General features: G+C 49.7%; 1 protein-coding gene across 2 annotated transcripts in view; it reads right to left on the bottom strand.

Annotated features, from left to right (window-relative positions):
• LOC140393714 (S-adenosylhomocysteine hydrolase-like protein 1) overlaps positions 1–8,088 on the bottom strand; it is a 121,522-nt gene extending 113,434 nt beyond the window's left edge. Inside the window, exon 1 of one of the 2 annotated variants that reach the window (XM_072480028.1) lies at positions 7,739–8,088. In XM_072480028.1, the coding sequence (XP_072336129.1) occupies positions 7,739–7,978 (240 nt within the window). In that variant the 5' untranslated portion in view covers positions 7,979–8,088. The remainder of the gene's footprint in view (positions 1–7,738) is intronic. The other variant, XM_072480031.1, reaches the window with a different exon arrangement.
• Between the last annotated feature and the right edge of the window lie 9,402 nt (positions 8,089–17,490).

Raw genomic sequence — 17,490 nt, 5'->3', positions numbered from 1 at the left:
TAGGAGGTGTTTCAGAGAGGGTGACAGTCAGGGGGCCTAGCCCTTCCAAACCTGATGTATTGTTATTGAACGGCGAGATGGGAGACAGAAGCTGTGTGGGTGAGGATGGAGGCAGGCCGGGGTTGCGGGCACCAGCAGCAGCGCTGCTCCGGTTTGCCCCAGGGAAATATTCGGGGAGTCAGATGGTGGTAGCCACTTTGAAAATATGGGAGACAATTTCGGCAACACCTTAGGTTAGGGGTGGGGTCGAAATTGATATCAATCCGAGGAAATCATGGGTTTGAGCCAGAGAGGATGGATGCGAGGTTTTGGGGAGGAGCAAGGGGTGATGGAAATGAAGGACCTATTGCTACAAGGGCAGTTTGTGAGTTTGGAAGATCCCGCAGGGGTGGTTTTCAGGTATTATGCAGGTGCGGGTTTTCGTTATAAAAAGGTTTTTCTGGTTGCACCGTCCTCATCATTGCTGGGAGGGGTGTTGCCGGTGATGGTGCAGGGGCAGATGTTTTAGCCTTCCCCTCGCTGATCACTCTCAGGCGGGTCCTGCAGGGGTGGAGGCCAGCTTCTCCACCCTGAGCCTCGATGTGGCTGGGGTTCTAATGGGAATTTTTGTACCTGGTAAAGGTGAAATTTGCAAGTGGGGGGGGGGGGGGGGGGGGGGAGTGAGGGGTTGCACAAGAGAAGGGGTTTGTTTGTACTACATGCAAGGAGCTGGTTGCTGTCAGCGGTTGGAGGGGGTTTGTTTTTTTTCTTCGCTACGTTCGGTCTCGGATAAAAGATTTTTTTTTTTTAAATAGAAGTCTTGCAGTTTCAGATCAAACATCAACTTGGAAACGTCCTGCCGATTACCACCTATCACCCACCCTCAGCTGGTGAATCAGTACTCCTCCATGTTTAACGCCACTTTGGAGAAGAACTGAGCAGCAAGAACACAGACGGGACTAGTCGGGTGCTACAATATCCTTCACCAGGAGAGCCACAGCAGCAGCACAGAGTCCTACAACACCGAGCCGACACACTGGACCTGCAGCAGGTGATGTGGAAACCAACACAGGTGGCACCGTAGCACAGTGATTAGCAGTGTCGCTTCACAGCTCCAGGGTCCCAGGTTCGATTCCCAGATTGGGTCACTGTCTGTGCGGAGTCTGCACGTTCTCCCCATGGATTTCCTCCGGGTGCTCCGGCTTCCTCCCACAGTCCAAAGATGTGCAGGTTAGGTGGATTGGCCATGCTAAATTGCCCTTGGTGTTCAAAAAAGGTTAGGTGGGGTTACTGGGTTACGGGGATAGGGTGGAGGGCGGCTTAAATATGATCCGATAGAAAAGTCAGAGAGTGGTGGTGGATGGCAAATATTCAGCCTGGATCCCAGTTACCAGTGGCGTACCGCAGGGATCAGTTCTGGGTCCTCTGCTGTTTGTGATTTTCATTAATGACTTGGATGAGGGAGTTGAAGGGTGGGTCAGTAAATTTGCAGACGATACGAAGATTGGTGGAGTTGTGGATAGTAAGGAGGGCTGTTGTCAGCTGCAAAGAGACATAGATAGGATGCAGAGCTGGGCTGAGAAGTGGCAGATGGAGTTTAACCCTGAAAAGTGTGAGGTTGTCCATTTTGGAAGGACAAATATGAATGCGGAATATAGGGTTAACGGTAGAGTTCTTGGCAATGTGGAGGAGCAGAGAGATCTTGGGGTCTATGTTCATACATCTTTGAAAGTTGCCACTCAAGTGGATAGAGCTGTGAAGAAGGCCTATGGTGTGCTCGCGTTCATTAACAGAGGGATTGAATTTAAGAGCCGTGAGGTGATGATGCAGCTGTACAAAACTTTGGTAAGGCCACATTTGGAGTACTGTGTACAGTTCTGGTCGCCTCATTTTAGGAAGGATGTGGAAGCTTTGGAAAAGGTGCAAAGAAGATTTACCAGGATGTTGCCTGGAATGGAGAGTAGGTCTTACGAGGAAAGGTTGAGGGTGCTAGGCCTTTTCTCATTAGAGCGGAGAAGGATGAGGGGCGACTTGATAGAGGTTTATAAGATGATCAGGGGAATAGATAGAGTAGACAGTCAGAGACTTTTGCCCCGGGTGGAACAAACCATTACAAGGGTTTCCTCCGGGTGCTCCGGTTTCCTCCCACAGTCCAAAGATGTGCGGGTTAGGTGAATTGGCCAATGATAAATTGCCCTTAATGTCCAAATTGCCCTTGGTGTTGGGTGGAGGTGTTGAGTTTGGGTATGGTGCTCTTTCCAAGAGCCGGTGCAGACTCAAAGGGCCGAATGGCCTCCTTCTGCACTGTAAATTCAATGATAATCTATGATTAATCTAGGACAAAGGTTCGGCACAACATCGTGGGCCGAAGGGCCTGTTCTGTGCTGTATTTTCTATGTTCTATGTCCTATGCTCTTTCCAAGGGCCGGTGGCATGCTCGTTGGGCCGAATGGCCTCCTTCTGCACTGCAAATTCTATGGTTCTATGATGACAAGAAAACAAAATCTAATTGACCTCATCCTGACCAATCTACAACATTGATACATCTGTACATGACAGCATTGGTAAGAGCAACCAATGTGCTTTTGACTCAATAGTCTTGAGGTCCCCCTTCTGTTATGTTGTGTGACATTACCACTGTTCTAAATGATCAGGAAGAGATCCAGCAGCTCAAGACTAAGCATTAATGTAAGACTGTGAACCATCAGCAACATCAACAGGATAGTGTTGCACCATAATCTGTAACCTCGTGGCCTGCCATATCCCTCAAGCCAGGGCACCAACGGTTAGCGGTGCAGAAGGGTGTGGCAGGAACAACACCAAACATGTGTAAAAACTGAGACGCCAACCTGCTACCATGTGCATGCTGAACAGCAGGAGCAGCATGCTCAGGGCAGAGCCAGGCAACCCTACAACCAACTGAATCAAAGCAAACTCTGCAGTCCTGACATATCCAATTGTGAATGGAAATAATCAATTAACAATTAACAGGAGGCATTCCACAAACCTCTGTGTCCTCAATGGTGGCAGAGCCCAACGTGTGAATGCAGAAGGTGAGTCTAAAGCCAGCAAAGTGGATGATCCATCGGTGCACTATCCGTGGCTCGCTGTTTAACATTCTTGCCTCAGAGTCAGAAGGTACTGGTTCAAGTCTCATTCCAGCTGACATACGACTGCAATAACAAGGGAGTGTGGCGCAATCCATGGTGTTATCTTTCAGAGACAGTGTACAAAAAAGCTTGGTTTTCTCTCACAGATAGATGAAGATCCCAAGGTACTCTTTTGAAGAAAAGCAGAGATATCATTGTGTCCTGGCTAATGTTTACCCATGAAGGACAAGAGCAGCAGATAACTGGGAAGCCCACCATCTGGAGGTTCTTCTCGAAGACACTCAGCAGACTGACTTGGAAATATATCGCCGCTCCTTGATTGGCGCTGGGGCAAAATCCTGGAAACCCTCCCTAACAGCACAGCGGATGTACCTACACCTCAGAGACTGCGGCGGTTCAAGGCAACTCACCATCACCTTCTGAAGGGCAACTAGGGATGGGCAATAAATGCTGGGCCTAACCAATGACGCCCATATCCCGTAAATGAATTCAAATAAATCAAAAGCAGATTACCCAGTTATCGCATTGTTGTCTGTGGGAGGTTGCTGTGCACAAATTGACTACTGTGTTTCCTACATTACAACAGTGACAACCCTTCAAAAGTTCCTCATTGTTTCAAAGTGCTTTACAGACATCAGGTGGCTGTGAAATATGCTCGATATAATTTACAGTGCAGAAGGAGGCCATTCAGCCCATCGAGTCTGCACCAGCCCTTGGAAAGAGCACCCTACACCCCCACGCCTCCACCCTCTCCCTGTAACCAGACCTAACGTTTTGGACATTAAGGGGCAATTTAGCATGGCCAATCCACTGAAACTGCACATCTTCGGACTGTGGGAGGAAACCAGAGCACCCAGAGAAAACCCACACAGACACGGGGACAGTCTTTCGAGGCCGGAATTGAACCCAGGACCCTGGAGCTGTGAGGGAGTGCTAACCACTGTGCCACCTTGCCGTCCCAATAGACGTTAATCACAGCCTCCTTCAGATTCTGATCATCACAGAAGCCAGTCTTGAGTCAATTTGATTCACTACACATGATACCAAGAAAATGAATAGCATACTCTTACAGCAAGGTCTGTGGGCCCCCAACTATATCCGAGTTGTAGTGAAGACTTCTGCTGCAGACCAGCCGCACCCCAGGCCAAGGTGTTCCAGCACAGCTACAACACTGCCATCTACCCAACAAGGTGGAAAATTGCCCAGATACATCCTGACCGCAAAAAGGACATTATAATCTGGCCAATTACCGCCCATTAGTCTACTTTCAATTAGAAAGATAATGGGTCAGCGACAGTCCTATCAAGCGATACTTACCAATAATCTGTTGATGCTCAGGGATAATTCCCCCGCCACCCCCAGCCAAGTCCATTATAATCTTGATTCAAACAGAGACAAAAGAGCTAAACTTCAAGAGGTGAGAGGAGTGTGTCTACCCTTGACATCAAGTCAACATTCGAATGAATGTGACATCAAAACGCCCTTGTAAAACAGACATCATTGGGAATCAGGAGGAAACTCTCCACTGGTTGAAATCAGCCCTAGCAAAGAGGAAGCTGGTTGTTGTTACCAGAGGTCAATCAGTCCTTCAGGAGTTCCTCAAGGTAATGTCAGAAGTCTAACTACCTTCAGCTGATTCAGTGACTTTCCCTCCAGCCTAAAGGGCAGGGGTGAGGATGCTTGCTGGCGAAAGCATCAGTTTTATTCACAAAGCATCAGATACTACAGCAATCTCTGCCCTGAAGAAGCAAGACCTGGAGAACATTCAGGCTTGAGATTGCAAGTGTTAAGCAACATTTGCGAACATTAGGCAATGGCCATTTCCAACATGAGAAAATATAATCATGTTCCTTTAACATTCAACGGCACCACCATCGCTGGATCCACCCCATTAACATCCTGTGGATTATCATTGACCAGGTACTTTACTGGACCAACCGCCAGTGGTTGCAAGAGTCGGTCAAAGGCTTGATATGCTGCAGGGCGTAACTCACCTCCAGACTCCCCAAAAACCTGTTGCCCATTTACAAGGCACAGGTGACATGGAATACTCTCCTTCCTGCCTGGTAGCATGCTGCTCCAACATCAGAGGAAGCTCATCCAGGACCCTGTTTTATTGGTATCCCACCCACCACCTTAAATATTCTCTCTCTCCAACACTGGTTAACCAAGCCTGAAACATGTACCATCTACAAGATGCACTGCAGGAACTGCCGTGACAGTACATCCAAATCCCAAGACCACTACAACCTAGAAAATTAAGGAAAGCAGATGCATGGGAAAAGATCACGTGCAAGGTCCCCCCAAGGGGCACACTATCTTGATTTGGAAATACATTGATGTTTCTTCATCATCACGAGGTCAAATCCCTGCAACTCCTAATAGTTCCCAGAGAGTAACTCTGCTGCATACACTGCAAATGGTTCAAGAATGCAGCTCATCATTACCTTAAGGGTAATCAGAGGGAAATGGGCAATAAAAGTTGGCCTTGCCAACGAAGAAAAAAATTTAACAATGACTATACTCCCAAACTGCTTTATAGTGAATAAGCGCAAGTTCTTTCCATAGAATCCCTATAGTGCAGAAGGAGGCCATTCGGCCCATTGAGTCTGCACTGGCCCTCATTTCTTTCCATGGTAACTCATAATTGAACTTCAAAGACTGAACATCACCAGGCACAACAATAGCTAAATCCTTATCAAGCAACATGGATGGGGTGGCACGGAGGTGCAGTGGTTAGCACTGCTGCCTCACAGCGCTGAGCACCCGGGTTCGATCCCGGCGCACTGTCCGTGTGGAGTTTGCACATTCTCCCCGCGTCTGCATGGGTCCCACCCCACAACCCAAAGATGTGCAACGTAGGTGGATTGGCCACGCTAAATTGCCCCTTAATTGGAAAAAAAATTTAAAAATCAAGCAACACAAATACATTTCTGAGTCATTGGTGCAGAGGTGCTGGCATGTCGCAAATTCAACAGGCAAAATAAAATGGTCCAAAAGAACGTTTCTCCCCGAGTTATGTTCAATAATGTCACATGTGGAGAAAGTCAAGAAAAAGGCCGAGGTACAGGATGCAGGACACCATCCAAAGTTGAAATAAGTAGGATAGAAAATAATATAAATTAAGGACAAGCAACAGGAAGTGGCAATACTCAGGTCAAATGGAAGAACTTGGTAAGTTTCAGTAACTCAACCTCCAATTAAAACGACAATAGTTCTTCAGCTTTTTCATTTCATCAGCAAACTGGTGGCCGAAAATCTTGGTTGGTATAAAGCCAGGGTAAGGCTAAACAGCACACCTATATTTAAGAATGCATTGAGCTGTGATTCAACCAAGTCTAGAAGATGAACGAAATTGCCGCAGACCTCATGCCAATTTTCAACACCCCATAGCAAGAGTGACAAACATCTGGGATCCAGACCATGGTTCCGCTTACTTGCATTCATATCTTTTGAAACGTTATCTGTCGGCATTTTAAATCTACATGTTCCTTCTTTGGAATCAATAGTCTAGATAACCCACTGATAACTTTAACAACTCTGCTGGCCACTGACTTTCTTTGCAATAGCCGAGACAAAACTGGACCTATGCGTGCTCAGCAGATATTCCAGACAAATGTACTTTGGTTAACGCAGTTTATTATAATAATAATGTTTATTGTCACAAGTAGGCTTACATTAACACTGCAATGAAGTTACTGTGAAAAGCCCCGAGTTGCCACATTCCAGCACCTGTTCAGGTACACAGACGGAGAATTCAAAATGTCCAATTCACCTAACAGCAAGTCTTTCGGAACTTGTGGGAGGAAACCGGAGCATCTGGGGGAAACCCACGCAGACACGGGGAGAAGGTGCAGACGCCACACAGACAATGACCCAAGCCAGGAATCGAACCTAGGACCCTGGAGCTGTGAAGTAACAGTGGTAACCACTGTGCTACCCATATTTGCATACCTATGTGAAATGAAACAACTGGAGCCCTGGTCTAAAATCAAACACATCAATGTTAATAGCTGCATCAGGTCCCAAATATTAGGCTTTTTTTTTCATCCCAAAAAGCTTCAAGTTTGCCCTGTACCAAAATAGTCAATACTATTGCCCTTTAAACTTTTAACAGACGGACGCCTATTTGAGCATGGATTCTGACATCTGTTTTGCCGGTGAGCCCACCGATGTGAAAGGCAGAATATTGCCCAGGTACTGCAGTGAGAGTCCAGTGTCACTGGCAGCACTTTAACCAGCAAGGTCCAGTCCCTTCCAGAGGAAGAGGAAAGAAATAAAACAATTTTTCAATGTTCAGCAGATCGATCTTGGGAGTGTGGAGCCTTGAAAAGTCCAGGCTCTGGGAGGGATGGGGTGAGGGGCTTGGATAATGTTGGCTAATTCAGCAATTATTGATTTTTTTTGTGCGGGGGGGGGGTATTTCCTCCCCCAAACATGAGGGGGAATGGAAAGAGTAAGGGACGCAGTCGGCCCACTGCGCAGGCGCCCCGTCGCGGGGCTGCTGGGAGCTGTAGTTCCCCAGCTGAGTCCAACAAACCTCCAGGCCGCCATCGGGACTACAGCTCCCACAATGCAGCAGCGGCCGCCGCCTGCCCCGGTGGAGCCGCTCACTGTGTTCCCCCCCCCACCCGGCCCGGCCGACTCACCTTCTTCACCGGCTTGTGCGACGCGACAGCGCCGCCGTCGTTGTTGAAGACGACCAGCGAGGGCTCCTTGGGCGACACCGACTTGTTGAGCGCGTACTTCTCCATGTCAGCCTTGGTTTTCTCGCTGCTCTGCGCCCTCTCGGCGTTGGCGTTTTCCTTCACCTCCTTGGCCTTCAGCGCCTCCCGCACGTCCTTGGTCTCCACCGGCTCGGGAGCCCCTTTCTTCAGCACCTCGGCCATCGTCGCTGCGGGTGGCCACCTTCCGCGATCGACCGCGGCCGATGCTTTGACTGGCGGACGGGATGGCGCAGCGGAGACGGAGCAGCCCGGAGTGTTGACGTTGGAGGAAGGCTCCGCCCCCCCCTCTCAGCTCGGCTCCGCCCCCCCCCTCTCAGCTCGGCTCCGCCCCCCCCCTCTCAGCTCGGCTCCGCCCCCCCCCCCTCTCAGCTCGGCTCCGCCCCCCCCCTCTCAGCTCGGCTCCGCCCCCCCCTCTCAGCTCGGCTCCGCCCCCCCCCCTCTCAGCACGGCTCCGCCCCCCCCTCTCAGCACGGCTCCGCCCCCCCCTCCCAGCACGGCTCCGCCCCCCCCCTCCCAGCACGGCTCCGCCCCCCCCTCTCAGCACGGCTCCGCCCCCCCGCTCTCAGCTCGGCTCCGCCCCCCCTCTCAGCACGGCTCCGCCCCCCCTCTCAGCACGGCTCCGCCCACCTCCCAGCTCAGCTCCACCCCCTCTCTCAGCTCGGCTCCGCCCCCCCTCTCAGCTCAGCTCCACCCCCTCTCAGCTCAGCTCCGCCCCCCAGCTCAGCTCCACCCCCCTCCCAGCACAGCTCCGCCCACCTCCGAGCTCAGCTCCGCCCCCCCTCTCAGCTCAGCTCCACCCCCTCTCAGCTCAGCTCAGCCCCCCAGCTCAGCACCGCCCCCTCCCAGCTCAGCTCCGCCCCCTCCCAGCTCAGCACTGCCCCCTCCCAGCTCAGCACTGCCCCCTCCCAGCTCAGCTCCGCCCCCTCCCAGCTCAGCTCCGCCCCCTCCCAGCTCAGCTCCGCCGTATCCCAGCTCAGCTCCGCCCCCTCCCAGCTCAGCTCCGCCCTCTCCCAGCTCAGCTCCGCCCTCTCCCAGCTCAGCTCCGCCCTCTCCCAGCTCAGCTCCGCCCTCTCTCAGCTCAGCTCTGCCCCCTCTCAGCTCAGCTCCACCCCTCCCAGCTCAGCTCCACCCCTCCCAGCTCAGCTCCGCCCTCGCCCAGCTCAGCTCCGCCCTCGCCCAGCTCAGCTCCACCCCTCCCAGCTCAGCTCCGCCCCCTCCCAGCTCAGCTCTGCCCTCTCCCAGCTCAGCTCTGCCCTCACCCAGCTCAGCTCCGCCCCCCATCCCAGCTCAGCCCCGCCCCCCAGCTCAGCTCCGCCCCCTCCCAGCTCAGCTCCGTGCATGCTCCGACTCGACGTCAGGACTCCGGCTAGCACTCTGCGTGTGACGTCAACGCGTTGAGCCCCTCCCCCTGCCAAAGTTGACCATTTCCATTTGGGCAATGAATCATGGAATGTACAGTGCAGAAGGAGGCCATTTGGCCCATCGAATCTGCACCGGTCCTTGGAAAGAGCACCCACACCTCCACCCTATCCCATAACCCCACCTAACCTTTTTGCACACTAAGAGCAATTTATCATGGCCAATCCACCCAACCTGCACATCTTTGGACAATGGGAGGATTCCGGAGCACCCGGAGGAAACCCATGCAGACACAGGGAGAACGTGTCCACACAGGCAGTGACCTAAGCCAGGACTCGAACCTGGGTCCCTGGCGCTGTGAAGTAAGAATGCTAACCACTGTGTGACCGTGCTGCCCGAACATGACCATTTCCATCTGGGCAATGACAGGAGCTGCATTTCTCCAGCACCATCACCACCTGCTGTGCCAGCCTACTTGACAGTCAGTGAAGTACTCTTCATGTGTTGCATTGTGGAGAGGGCAGCATTTATCTCAGGCTGGCATTGCCCCCCCCCCACCCCCGCAGGATGAACGTGCCCCTCGTTGCTTGGGTGGGTCACCACACGGCTGGAATGTCCAATTCACGATCTGTGGACACAGAAACTGAAAATACTGGACGATCTCAGCAGGTCTGACAGCATCCGTGGAGAATTTATTGTCACGTGTACCTCGTTACAGTGCAAAGTATTTTTCAGCGAGCAGCTCAAATTTATTATTTCGTGCATGAAAAGAAAAACAAAATAAATAATAGGGCAACTCAAAGTCCACAATGTAAATACATAGACACTGGCATAAGGTGAAGCATACAGGAGTGTAGTATTAATCAGATCAGTCCATTGTTAAGTAATGGGTTAAGAGACATTGCAATTAGTTGTCTCATTTATGTTAAGTATCCATTAATTGACACTGATATGTAAAGGCTTCAGGTGGCCTCTGTCAGGTGGTGTGTTAAGAGTTTTGTGCAGAGGCTGTGGAAGTGAAATAAATGGGTTTTGGTGAAAAGGAACAAGAACTTTAGACTCTTCATTTCACAGCAACTAAAACGTGTAACAATTGGTAGCAGAGGATGGTTGCTGTGCAAATGTGAACGTTTGAAAGATACAACTTTTCCTGATCAAACCAAGGAGTGAATGAGAAGGGAAAAAAAAAAAGATACATGGCTGAACCGAGGATAAAGATGGCTGGATATGACTATCCTCACTTATTTTCTGAAAGGGAATCGTATGACCAATGGAGAAGTGCAGTAGTTATGTGGACTAAAGTAACTGCTTTGGGAAAGAGAAAACAAGGTATGGCATTGGATCTTTCTCTACCATATAGCAGTAAAATCCGAAACAAAGTGCTTTCTGAGCTGGAATTGGAAGAGTTAGACTCAGAAGAAGGTCTGGAGACTGTATTACATAATATGGATAAGATTTATAAGAAAGATGACTTGTTAAGTGCGTATGAAGCATGGTCGGATTTTGATAAGTTCCGGAAAATGGAGGATATCTCCATGGAAGACTATACAATGGAATTTGGTAGACTATATAAAAGGCTGCAGAAACACAATCTGGAATTTCCACAGTCTGTGTTGGCCTTTAAATTACTTGACTGTGCTAGAGTGAGCAACATGGATAGGCTCCTGGTTTTGACAGGAGTTCAGTTTACTGATAAGGATACCTTATTCGAACAGATGACAAAAGCTTTACAAAAGTTTCTGGGGAAACATTCAATTCCGATGGCTCTGATGACCCAAATAGGTCAGCCTGCAATAAGGCAGAATATGGGAGATACACTAGGAACAGGATGGCGAAATCGTATGGCTACGAACAGGGCTCAAGACTATAGACGGAGACCGAGACAAGGAAATTATGAAGACAGAAACCCAGTTTGAACCTACAATAGGAAGATGAACCCCAGAAATGCACGGGGCATGATAAATCGATGTTTTTGTTGTGACTCTCAATACCATTATGCTTTCAACTGTCCAACTCATTATGATAGAGTGTTTGAAGTGACACATGACACAGAAGAGTCAGAAGAGGAAAAAGATGGTGACCAGAAAGAAGGCATTGTCCTATTGACAAGCAGTTTTACGCCGGTAATGAGGGGGTTGGTTGCAGAATCCTTCAACTGTGCTGCATTGGACAGTGCTGCACATCTACTGTGTGTGGAATTGACTGGTTAAAATGTACCTGGACTCTTTGAATGCTGAAAATCGTAACAAGGTTAAGGAATTTGAAAGTTCCACAAGTTTCAGTTTGGGGATGATAATACCCTGAAGTCGCTGAAAGAGTGGTGATCCCTTGCAATATTGCCGGAGTGAATCATTTCATTAGCACGGATGCTGTATCAAGTGAGATACCTTTGCTTCTGAGCAGACCATCGATGAAGAAAGCACACATGAAACTGGATATGGAACAGGATAAGGCAACAGTTTTTGGAAAGACTGTGGACTTTACAATTTACAGAGTCGGGACACTATTGTATTCCATTACTGACAAATAATTTTTCAAGTAGAGTGGTTAAGGATGTGTTAATGGCAGTTGAAAATGGAACTTTAGCTGATTAAAAAGCTTGTGGTATTAAAACTGCATAGGCAATTTGCACATCCGTCTCCTTGTAGGCTGAAAAATGTATTAACGAATGCAGGGGTAAGGGATGATGACTGTACTAAACTGATAGAACAGGTTAGTGACCACTGTGAAGTTTATAGGAAGTACAGAAGGACACCAGCACGACTGATAGTAACCCTACCTTTGGCCAGGGATTTTAACGACATTGTGGCCATGGACCTTAAGATCTGGGATAAAGCAAATATATATTTATTTTGCATTTTGTAGATTTAGCAACCAGATTTAGTCAATCAACGATTGTACGAAGTAAAGAAAAAGAGAGTAATTCTGGATCAAATTGTGGAAAAATGGATAGGGACAGAATGGGTCCACCGGCAAAATTCCTTACGGACAATGGGGGAGAATTTGCTAATGATGAGTTTAGGGATATGTGTGAAAACATGAGTATCAGAGTTATGAATACGGCTGCAGAAAGCCCATTTAGTAATGGTGTCTGTGAAATAAATCATGCTGTCATCGATGACATGCTTCGGAAAATTTTGGCAGATTGACCAAATTGCAGGCTAAATTCAGCTTTAGCATGGGCAGTACATGCAAAGAATTCATTGCAGATGGTTGGGGCTATAGTCCTTATCAATTAGTGTTTGGTAGAAATCCTAAAATTCCATCCATTTTGGATGACCAGCCTCCAACTTGGGAGGAGACTACAATTAGCTCTGGTTTTGCTGAACATTTAAATGCATTACACAGCAGTAGAAAAGCTTTTTTGGAAGCAGAAGTCTCTGAAAGAATTCGCAGAGCTTTAAGACATAACGTACGGCCATCAGATGCCGTTTTTCAGCAAGGAGACATGGTATACTATAAGAGAGACAATTCTAATGAATGGAAAGGCCCAGGGAAGATCATAGGCATAGATGCCAAAACAATTATTTTGCAACATGGTAATCAAACTGTTAGGGTCCATTCATCAAGGATAATGGGTACAGATTACAAATTTTCAAATTAGATAGAGCAGACAGACATGATGAGGAACCAGAGTCATCTGGTACGCATGTGTTACAGAACTATGAGGACCAATTAACTGATATAGACAGGGTTTCTGTGGAGGAACACAACACTTCTGGTGAATTAAAACAGGCCATTTTTCCGAAAGGGCAACTGCCAAAAGTTGGTACAAAAGTGACATACTTGCCTGAAGGGTCTAGTCAATGGAAGGATGCAACTGTTATTAGTAGAGCAAGGAAGGCCACTGGAAAGTATAAACATTGGTTGAATGTACAGCATTCAGGGGAAGGAGTCAAGACAATGGATTGGGAAACGAAGTTCAAAATGGAGAGCACAGAAACGCAGTGCCAGTTCAGATAGTACATCGGATAGTGAACAGGTCCGCAGGAAAAGGTCGAGAACTATTGAAAAGGGACATCCCACAGCAGAAGGGAACGATCAAGCAGTAGCAGTACAGAACGAGATACCAGGCGGGAGAGGGGACGTAGTTTGTCAAGATCTTGGAACATGAGTAAGACTAACGAATACTAATAGGAGTAGAAGCCCACATGCACGTGAGATTTTGGGTGGCTTCAAATAAATTATATGAAAAAGTTATTAAAGAAGCTAAACAGCAAGAATTGCATAGTTGGAGTGAATTTGGGGTATACATGGAAGTACCGGATAGGGGACAAAGAGCTCTGTCCCACAGATGGATTTGCACGGAAAAGGTTCTTCCGGATGGAACTTATAAGGCAAAGGCCAGGCTCGTGGCAAGGGGATTTGAAGAAAACGTAGAAGATCAGGGTTTAAGGGTAGATTCACCTACAGCAGGAAAGGTTATTTTAAAGATCTTCTTGGCTCTATCAGCCACAAAGGCATGGGAATGCAAATCTATAGATATAAAAGCTGCCTTTTTGCAGGGGCATCAGCTCCAGAGAGACATTTTTCTCCGTCCTCCTAAAGAAGCAGCTAACACAGAAGGGGTACTCTAGAAGTTGAACAAATGTGTATATGGATTAAATGATGCATCTAGAGTCTGGCATTTTTCGGTAAGGTCAGTTTTGTTAAAGTTAGGCTGTTGCCAGTTGAAAGTAGATCCTGCAATGTTTTACTGGCACTATAAAGGAAATCTTCCTGGCATTTTTATGATGCATGTCGATGATTTTTTGTGCGGTGGAACTAGTGATTTTGAAGCTATTGTAATCTCTGGTTTGAGGAAAGAATTCAGGGTTGGAAGTCAGGCTTCCGGCGCATTTAAATATATTGGACTGGAAATTGGACAAAGTTTTTAAAAAATATATTTATTGAAGTTTTTTAACAACACAATTTTTTCCCCTTACAAACAATAACCCCCCCCCCCACCCCCGCCCCCCATAACAAAATAACACAAAATCGCACTGAGCAAGATATATACATAGCAAAATGGTATATTTACATAGCTTTATACACTGGCTCTCGCCCGCACGTGCCAGTTTCCCCCACCCTCCATGTTATCTTCTGCTCATCCATCCCCTCAAACAACAATCTCTCGTTTCCCCCCTCCCCCCCCCCCCCCCCCCCCCCCCCCCCCCCACCCAGGGTTGCTGCTGCTGCTGACCGACCTTCCTCTAACACTCCGCGAGGTAGTCTAGGAACGGTTGCCACCCCCTGTAGAACCCCTGCGCAGACCCTCTCAAGGCAAACTTAATCCTCTCCAGCTTTATGAACCCAGCCATGTCGTTTATCCAGGCCTCCAGGCTGGGGGGCTTCGCCTCCTTCCACAGTAGCAAGATCCTTCGCCGGGCTACTAGGGACGCAAAGGCCAGAATTCCGGCCTCTTTCGCCTCCTGCACTCCCGGCTCGTCCACTACTCCGAATATTGCTAGCCCCCAGTTTGGCTTGACCCGGACTTTCACCACCTGAGATATTGCTCCCACCACTCCTCTCCAGAACCCCTCCAGTGCCGGGCAGGACCAAAACATATGGACATGGTTCGCCGGACTCCCTGAACACCTTCCACATCTGTCCTCTACCCCAAAGAACCTACTCAACCTCGCCCCCGTCAAATGCGCTCTGTGAACCACCTTAAATTGTATCAGGCTGAGCCTGGCACATGAGGAGGAGGAATTAACCCTACCCAGGGCATCAGCCCACAAACCTTCCTCGATCTCCTCCCCCAACTCCTCCTCCCATTTACCCTTTAACTCTTCTGCTAGCGCTTCCCCCTCTTCTTTCATCTCTTGGTGTATTGCCGAAACCTTGCCCTCCCCGACCCATACACCGGAGATCACCCTGTCTTGAATTTCTCGTGCCGGGAGTAACGGGAATTCCCTGACCTGTTGCCTCACAAAAGCCCTCACCTGCATATATCTAAATGCATTTCCCGGGGGTAGCTCAAACTTCTCCTCCAGTGCCCCTAGGCTTGCAAATGTCCCGTCAATGAACAGGTCCCCCATTCTTCTAATCCCCGCCCGATGCCAGCCCTGGAACCCCCCGTCCATCTTCCCCGGGACAAACCGGTGGTTACGCCTGATCGGGGACCACACTGATGCTCCCATTGCACCCCTATGCCGTCTCCACTGACCCCACATCCTTAGCGTTGCCACCACCACCGGACTCGTGGTTCGGCGAGAGCGGCAGCGGTGCCGTCACCAATGCCCCCAGGCTCGTTCCTTTACAGGACGCCATCTCCATCCTCTTCCATGCCGCCCCCTCTCCCTCCATAACCCACTTGCGGATCATCGCCACATTTGCTGCCCAGTAGTAGCTCCCTAAGTTTGGCAGAGCCAACCCTCCTCGGTCCCGATTGCGTTCCAGGAACCCTCTCCTTACCCTCGGGGTCTTATTCGCCCACACAAACCCCATAATACTCCTACCTACTCTTTTGAAAAAGCCCTTGGTGATCACGATGGGAAGGCACTGAAACACAAACAAAAACCTCGGGAGGACCACCATTTTGACCGACTGCACTCTACCCATCAGCGAGAGCGGTAACATGTCCCATCTTTTGAAGTCCTCCTCCATTTGCTCCACCAACCTCGTCAGATTCAGTTTATGTAGGGCCCCCCAACTCCTGGCTATCTGGATCCCCAGATACCGAAAACTCCCCGCCGCCCTCCTCAGCGGTAGGTCCCCTATCCCTCTTTCTTGGTCCCCTGCCTGTAATACAAAAAGCTCACTCTTCCCTACATTGAGCTTATAGCCCGAGACCTCCCCAAACTCCCTCAGAGTCTGCATGACCTCCACCATCCCCTCCATTGGGTCCGCCACGTACAGCAGCAGGTCATCCGCGTATAGCGACACCCGATGCTCTTCTCCCCCGCGGACCACCCCCCTCCATTTATTAGACTCCCTCAGTGATATGGCCAAGGGTTCAATTGCCAATGCAAACAACAGGGGGGACAGGGAGCACCCCTGCCTCGTTCCTCGGTACAGCCAAAAGTACTCCGACCTCCGCCAGTTCGTCACCACACTCGCCACCGGGGCGCTGTAAAGGAGCTTAACCCAGCTAATAAACCCTCCCCCGAACCCAAACCTACGCAACACCTGCCAGAGGTACTCCCACTCTACTCGGTCAAAGGCCTTTTCCGCATCCATAGCTGCCACTATCTCCGCCTCTCCCTCCTCCGATGTCATCATTATCACGTTTAAGAGCCGCCGCACATTAGTATTTAATTGCCTGCCCTTTACGAATCCCGTCTGGTCCTCATGAATCACCCCCGGGACACAATCCTCAATCCTCGTGGCCAGCACTTTTGCCAATAACTTAGTGTCCACATTGAGGAGCGAAATCGGCCTGTACGATCCACATTGCAGTGGGTCCTTGTCTCGCTTTAGAATCAAGGAAATTGTCGCCTCCGACATTGTCGGGGGCAGGGTCCCCTCCTCTCTTGCCTCGTTAAAGGTCCTCACTAGTAGCGGGGCCAACAGGTCCACATACTTTCTATAGAACTCCACCAGGAACCCATCCGGCCCCGGGGCCTTCCCCGCCTGCATACTCCCCAAACCCTTACTCAGCTCCTCCAACCCGATTGGAGGCCCCCAAACCAGCCGCCTCTTTCTCCTCCACCCTCGGGAACCTCAGTTGGTCTAGGAATCGTTTCATCCCCTCTTCCCCCCCTGGGGGCTGGGATCTGTACAGCTCTTCATAGAAGGCCTTGAATACCTTGTTTATTTTCGTTGCACTCTGAACCGTGGCTCCCCTTCCATCTTTGATCCCCCCTATTTCCCTCGGCTGCCGTCCTCTTACGGAGCTGGTGTGCCAGCATCCGACTGGTCTTTTCCCATACCCGTAGGTCGCCCCCTGCGCTTTCCTCCACTGTGCCTCCACCTTCCCTGTGCTCAACAGGTCAAACTCCATCTGGAGCCGTCGCCTTTCCACAAGTAACCTTTCCTCCGGGTCCTCTGCGTATCTCCTGTCCACTCGCAAAATCTCCCCCACTAACCTCTCCCCTTTCCATGCCCTCTGTCTTCTCCCTATGAGCCCTGATGGAGATGGTGGATCGGGGGTGTCCCTGCATTCACCGTCCTCCTTACACAAAGACATCTTTCAGCTGTTGTGTGATGTGAAGAATTGCCAGTGTTTGGGGGAAGGTGAGGCTGCGATGCTAATCACTTTGTTCACACGCGATGTGTGTCAGTCAGTGTGCCTGGGATTCCACCACTTATTCTTCTCCTCCTCACCCCCTGTGTGCCCAAGTGTACTCGAGGAGCGTTCAGCCCAATAGAAACTTTCGTCATTTACCTCTGTG

This window comes from Scyliorhinus torazame, chromosome 17 (genome assembly GCF_047496885.1).
Source record: "Scyliorhinus torazame isolate Kashiwa2021f chromosome 17, sScyTor2.1, whole genome shotgun sequence".
In the NCBI taxonomy this organism is placed as follows: Eukaryota; Metazoa; Chordata; class Chondrichthyes; order Carcharhiniformes; family Scyliorhinidae; genus Scyliorhinus; species Scyliorhinus torazame.
This window is presented reverse-complemented; position numbering and strand designations above follow the sequence as displayed.